We start from the raw sequence: 7,631 nt of genomic DNA, 5'->3' as shown, positions 1-7,631 counted from the left end.
CCCAAAGAACCATGATTTGACGCTATAGAACAGTCATTCATGCAATCACCTCGTTTTTGTCAGATCATTTTATTATGCCTATGGTATACTAAACTTAAAAGGAAATAGATTCAATAGTTGAACATAATTAAATTGTATTTTACACTAAAACTTAAAAAGAAATAGATTTAATAGTTAATTATTAAAACCACTTTTAAAAATGTATACATAATTTTTAAACAAGCAAAACACTTCAAGAAAAAACCATTTCCTGTATTGACAACTCTAAATCTCCAGGGTTGCTGCAGAATGGATGGTGGCCTCAAAGCCCTCCCCACCATAACCGGGAAGTTCCGTCAACTGCCTGGTTGACATATTGAATAGATAAGATATATGCTTGTTGGGACGCGGTTGTTGTACTCTCACTCCGCTAATAAAAAATTGGTCACGCCACTGTGTACCGCACGTAAAAAAGTAGTGAATATCGTGGGGAATGGGAAGAGTAGACACAACACTCCAAGTGTCCTTCCCAACATCATACTTCACCTGTTCGTGTTCGGTGAACACGTACAACTCCCCCCCACTGGAAGAAGAAGAAATGACACAACTTTTCCACAGTTGTCCCCTGAAATGTGCCCTTATCCACGTTCCCTCACTCGGATCGAAAACTTCTGCACTTTGCCTTTCCTCGTCTAACACCATGAACTTACCTTCCACCAATCCACCGCGGCTTCCCTGCCCGTGTGCTTCGATCATAGGACGCAATATTTCCCACGTGTCTTTCTCCACGTCATATGCTTCTGCAGACGCAAGAGGGTTGTCAAGCTCGTCGATCCCGCCGGCCACGTAGACAAGTCCGGTGGAAACAGAGACAGAGCACGCAAAGAATGCTCGAGGTGTGGGCATGTCAGCTCCACGACGCCATCTCGCACACTCAAAGTCATAAATATAAACACTCTCCATCAAAGTTGCTGATTGCAATCCACCTATGAGAAGTAGCTTGCGATTCATAGCAACGCACTGACAGCATATTGGTATTTGAGTTTTTGGGGGATCATCGATTGGTGGTAGCATTTCTGAAGTTCCCTTCACAGGGTTGTATACCGTTACTACACGTACGATCCCGGGACTCCTGAATTCTCTTTTAACGAAGCAAAGCAGATGCTCGCTCGTTCCACATTTCTTCCTATCACCATAGAAAGTACGGCTACTGAGTATAGCCTCCCAGCTTTTGCACACAACTTTCAGAGTATCGTGTGATTTGTAAGGCATTTTCAGCAAACACTTTCGAACAACATCCTCCGGAATAACCTCCATTACGACACTTTAAACACACTAACTAATCTGCTGATCGATCGAGTTTACCCAGAGTTTTACCACATATAAAGAAATAAACAAGAAAGCGAACCACGGTAACTCAAAACGGAAAAGTGCAATTAAATATATAGTGGAGATGTGGAAAACCTAATTTCAAGCCGACTGAGTTCGTTATATCCTAATTCATAAACTATATTATATTAAATTTTATTTATTAGTAATATGAAAAATATATAAATTTTTAATTCACAATATAAGGAAACATTTAATATTAGTCAATATTTTTAAATGGCAATGTTTTATGTAACAACTACTCCTCTTGCAAATTTATTTATATATATATATATATAGATATATATTAAAATTTATTTATTTATATTATCAGAAATATATAAATTTTTAATTCATAATATAATGAAGTATTTAATATAAATTTGGCATATCAATACTTTTACATGTTAATGCTTTATGTAAAAGATCATGGCCTCCACAGGAGCTTTTATAGAGGAAAATTATATACATATGTGGGGAATGAAATGGGTTTAGATAGTTTTGCAATTTAAAGTTTTTAAATGAATTAAGTATTTCATTTTATTACAACATATTTTTTATGATATTTTTAACTCATTCAATGTTAATTTATTATCAACTTTTTATATTTAGAGTTTTTAATTTGAGGTTTTGTATTTTATTTATGGCTATTAATTATAATATAATGATGGTAAAATATTAATAATATAAAATGTGAATTTTAGTTTTATTAACCTGAGGTACCCTACAACTTGAGAAGCCTTTTTTCTTCTATCCTCCTCATGACAAGTGAGAAGTGAGTGGTTAGATGCTTTTCTCACCTCAAGCTTGCCATCAAACATATGAATGGAGTGACCTTGCTGGCAGATGTGGACCAAGGATAGCAAGTTTCTCTTCAGCTCTAGGAGATACAGAACATGATGTAGCAGGAAGTCTGGAAGGCCAAGCAAATTAAGCCTAATTGTGCCAAGCCTTGATGGCTTGAGTTTTGATATGCTACTCCATCAACATTGTCAGTAAATTCTTCAAAAAAATCTTTTCTATGAGTCATGTGGCAAGTTGCTCTTAAATCAAGCAACCAATCATTTTTCCAAGAAGCAAGTGAAGCATTAAATAAGTCTTCATTTACTTCAATATTACATTGTGCCACAACATAATGAGCAAATTCAGGTGCTTTACCTTTGTCTATTTCATTAGTTTTACCTTTGGTTTGGTTCCTTTGCTGCTTAATTTTGTCCCAAGGTAACTTGCATGTGGAGGCATCATGAGATCCATTTCTTTTGCAGCGTATGCAATGCAAATATGTCTTTTCTCCTTGAGAGTGTCTACCCCCCTACCTCTGAAATATCTTTCTCTTCCTCTTCGACCACCTCTTCCTCTGGAAAAATCTTGGGCAAGATTCTTTTTTTTATGAGCAAGGCACATAGTCTCTTTAGAAGATTCAAGGGCTATCTTCTTTCCAAAATCTCTCTCTTTCAGTAAATTTTTTCACAAGAGAGTGAAAGGTAATATCTTTGAGATTTTCATTTGCTTGCAATGACTCATGATAATTGGAGTAAGTAGGATAAAGTGCCTTGAGAAAATCTATCAAAGGAATATCGAGTTCAACGTTACTGACTTTAATATCATGCATTATGGATTTTACTTCTGATGGAAGAGCAAGAATATCATTGTTTTCTAATTCAAGAGTGAAGATTTTAATCATGAGTTGAACAACCTCAAGTTCAGAATGTGAGTCATAAAGCTCTTTTAGCTTTTGTAAGGCTTCGAAAGCATTTGAAAATGGAAAAATATGTTGACTCACCTCTTCACTTACATATGTTGCAATTAATGCATAGGCTTTGCTCTTGTTATTTTTCCAAATGGCGAACTCCTTGTCTGAGCTAGGTTGTTGTAGCTCTTTGTCTCTGTCTCCAACACACACTCCTTTCCACAACTCATTGAAAATGATGGTGTGTTTTATCTTCTGATACCACTCATGATAGTTCTCCTTGCCAATGAGAAGTACTCCCGTAATAGATATGATTGAATGCATTGTAAAATCTAAGTGCTGTAAAAATACTTCTACTGGCAAAAAATGTGCTTTTGTCGAGAAGAAAAAAAACTTCTGCTCTTAAAAAAAAACTGATTCTGATAGAGGTATTAGTGCAAATATCAAAGTGTGTTTGGACCCCACGGTAGTATTTACAAACAATATATTAAATATAGTCAAACACAAGAGCGTTAAGTATGTTAGCCACTTTGAAAACAATGTTATAAAAACAACATTATGGGAGCCCAACAATGTGTTATATATGGGATATTCTCTATATGAAAACAACATTGTGGTGGATACAACCTTATATATACCAGCATATATATGAAAACAACATTCAATTTACCAAATGAATCCCTTCAAAAAATCCAATATATTTGAGTTTACTAAGTGAATCCCTTAAAAGATTCCGCTACTTCACATCAGTGCACAGATTTTAGTGGTGAGAGTCCCGCCGTGATCGCTAAGAGCTCAAAGAAGCGCAGAGCGAAGGTATGCAAGCTTAGAACAATGGTGTGAATTGCACCATTTCACACCTGTGTCATACAATATAGTATTCAAAAAAATTTCGCACCTCTCATTCCAGATTCAACGCAGTATGCTTTATGCCAGGGACTAGGGTATTAGAGGGCAGTGTATGGAGGAGGGATGTGGAGGAGGGTCATGGATGGAGCTGAAATTTCTAAAAGCCGTCTTCTAATATTGCAAATAGAACCCATACATAGCTTTAGGAGTGGGATGGTGCGTTCAAGCTTAGCGTCTAGTTCAGTTGCAGCACCAAGTTCTCCATTTCATGCTGGGGTGAGTTATAATCCAGAAAACACACCTAATAACAGTGCAGGTGGCAGTCCAGATGAAGCAAACTATGAGGGTGCTAGCTTTGTATGGGTATGGAAACTAGTGGGGAAAGCACAGAAAGGCTGAGCATTTTGTATGCAGGTGGAGCAGTGACAAGAGCAGCGTAGCAGATAAGGCATTAGAGGTAGACTTGATGGTTATGGAAGGTGTCAGAATCAGTACAATAATAGTGAGTCGCAGGGGAATAATGATGTGTTCATGCCAGTGGAAGCATTAGAGTTTCCAGGCTAGCTAGTCTGCATAGGATTCATAATACCATAAGCAGAATAGGGAGTTACAAAGAAGAGGGAAGCCAAAAATGGCACTAGCTTTGATACCATGTCAGACTAGGAGGTAACTCCTCGAAACAATTCATTGATATTCATTCAGGTTAGTCTTTATTATATACATGAGGGAGATTGAAGAAGAAAAGCTTCTCAAGCTATAGGGTACCTCTGCTCGTGCATAACATTTATCATACAATTCTCATTATGAAGAAGGTACACTTCCATCATGTTTATTATGGCATGCTAGATTTGGGCATTTGATTTATGACAACCTCTACTTGTTGAAGAAAAATGGTGTTACTGGTTTGCCTACAATTCCTAGGAAACTTAAGCAATGTGATGCTTGCATTCTAGAAAAGCATAGAAAACAACCTTTTCTGATTCACATTCAAGAGCACCTAGAAAACTTGAACTCATTCATTCGGATTTATGCGGTCCAATGCATGTTCCTTATCCAAATGGAAATAAATATATGATGAAATTTATTGATGACTACACCAAAATGTATTGGGTTTATTTATTGAGGAACAAATCAGATGCTTTTCAAACATTCAAGAAATTTCATACATGGATTGAAAATGATGCACAATCTCATATTGGCTCTATTTGCATTGATAATGGAAAAGAATACACTTCAAATGAATTTGCAAACTATCTTCGCCAACATGGGATCAAACATCAAACAACTATGCCTTATAATCCCTAATATAATGGTGTAGCTGAAAGAATGAATAGGACAATCTTAAATATTGTGTGCTCCATGATGTTTTTCAAAAATGTGAAATTGATGTTTTGGGCTGATGCAGTTCTATGTGATGTATATATAAATAATAGATGTCCATCTAATGCTATTAGAAACAAGACTCCCTATGAAATGTGGTATGGGAACATTCCTTCGGTAAAGCATCTTAGGGTCTTTGGTTCCACCTGTTATGCCTTGATACCAAATGTACATAGAAACAAACTTGGTGCAAGAAGTCGTAAGTGTATCTTTGTTAAGTTATGGTATGTTCTATGCTTATAACAGTTTACTTCCTTTTCTTATTATATTCCACAGATTAGCAATCACATGAACATAAAGTAAAGTGTAGATAGAACATTAAACGAATGACATAAAACAAGCCAAGACAAGAGACACAAGATGTGGCGGCTAGCCAGGGACAAACCCCACAATGTGTGGGGAACCCTTTGATCAAATCTTCTTTTATATTCAATAATTCAGCAGAGAGAAATAGTACAATGAATCTGATTCATATCACCAGTAGCAAACCCTATATCAGCAGCATTAGCATTAGCGGCTTCATTATCAAACTAGGGCAGAGGATATCTCACAAACCGACCATCGGATTGACTTCATTCCACCACCAAAAGTTTCAGCTTCCAGAGGAGGTTCAGATGAACCTACAACGTAGTTGAGATGAGGAGATATTTTAGGCCATGCAGGTCAATCTTTACTTCTATAGTTGCAGCTTCAGTTTAAGCAATTTCTAGCTTCAAACTAGGGCAGTCGATATCTTGCAAACCATTCATCGGATTGACTTCATTCCACCATCAAAAGTTTCGGCTTTCAGAGGAGGTTCAGATGAACCTATAGTGCAGTTCCAAAGAGGAGATATTCTAGGCCACGCAAGTCAATCATTACTTCAGCAGTTGTAGCTTCAAATTCAACAAATTCCGGCTTCACAAGTGTGAGAGAGAGACCCATTTCTGCGCAGTAGAGAACAGACTAATTTCTACATAGTAGAGAGAGAGAGATGTGATGAGATGAGTGAGTCCAAATGAGGAAAATTCCTCTTCTATTTATACACAATGTTGGTGGGTGAATAGATGCGTCTGTTGGGCTTCTGAGCCTACATGAGTTGTAGGTTGGCTTGATAATAATTCCATTATCAAAATAAATTCATATCTCCATGAATACTTATCATAATCGAATGAACTTTATATCAATCTTACACCTCTTGATGACGCACATGAAGTTTTTCCTTGGTTGCCAATTTTAACACTCCCTCTCAACCAGGGAGAACTTCATCTGCAATCTGTCTATCGAACGTTACTATTCATCCATCAAATGAACTACCCTGTACAGTCTAACCCTTGCCCTGCTCTGCTCAATTCTGCCTATTCTGCTTTGTCTTGTTCTGCCCTGCACTGATCTGTACTGTTTTGACCTATTATGTTCTGCTCTTTCACTGTTCTGTTCTACTTTGCTTTTGTCTGAATTATGAAGAAGAAGAAATGATCGAGGATGTATCATACTGACTCAAAAGTTAGTCCCAGAGTATTTACCATTGGTCCCAGACCAGTCTCAACCAACCCGAAGTCAGCATCATAGTGAGTACAACTCCACTGGTCCTAGACCAATATCATCCTCCACTAACTCAAAGTCAGTCTCAAAGTGTGTACCACTGGTCCCAGACTAGTCTCAACCAACCCGAAGTCAGCTTCATAGTAAGTACCATTCCTACCATTGGTCCCAGACCAGTATCGTAGTCTCAGAGAGTGTACCACTTGTCCCAGACCAGTCTCAACCGACACGAAGTCAGCGTCATAGTATGTACCACTCTCACTGTTCCTAGACCAGTACTGCACTGACATAAAGTCAGCCTCAGAGTATGTACCATTGGTCCTAGATCAGTCTCAATCGACCCGAAGTAAGTGTCATAGTATCGTACAACTCTTACCACTGGTCCCAAACTAGTATCACAATCTCAAAGAGTGTACCACTGGTCCCAAACGAGTCTCAACCGACCCGAAGTTAGTGTCATAGTATGTACCACTCTCACTGGTCCCAGACTAGTACTACACTAACACGAAGTCAGGTTCGGAGTATGTACCACTAGTCCCAAACTAGTCTCAACCGACCCGAAGTCAGCGTCATAGTATGGTACAACTCCTACCACTGGTCCCACACTAATATCATAGTCTCAGAAAGTGTACCACTGGTCCTAGACTAGTCTCAACCGACCCGAAGTCAGTGTCATAGTATGTACCACTCTCACTGGTCCTAGAACAGTACTTAACTGACACGAAGTCAGCCTTGGAGTATGTACCACTGGTCCCAGACCAGTCCCAACCGACCTGAAGTTAGCATCATAGTATGGTACAACTCCTACCACTAGTCTCAGAGAGTGTACCACTGGTCCCAG

General features: G+C 38.2%; 1 protein-coding gene across 1 annotated transcript; it reads right to left on the bottom strand.

Annotated features, from left to right (window-relative positions):
* Window positions 1–264: 264 nt before the first annotated feature.
* Window positions 265–1,296, bottom strand: LOC149242744 (F-box/kelch-repeat protein At2g44130-like). The gene has a single exon (XM_089370986.1). It carries the CDS (start codon window positions 1,294–1,296, stop codon window positions 265–267), a length of 1,032 nt encoding a protein of 343 aa, XP_089227112.1.
* Between the last annotated feature and the right edge of the window lie 6,335 nt (window positions 1,297–7,631).

Source organism: Pinus tabuliformis, chromosome 8, assembly GCF_031772625.1.
Source record: "Pinus tabuliformis cultivar Carrire ecotype Pingquan chromosome 8, CPIR1, whole genome shotgun sequence".
Lineage (NCBI taxonomy): Eukaryota > Viridiplantae > Streptophyta > Pinopsida > Pinales > Pinaceae > Pinus > Pinus tabuliformis.
The sequence above is the reverse complement of the archived record's forward strand: the minus strand, read 5'-3'. Positions and strand labels throughout refer to the sequence as shown.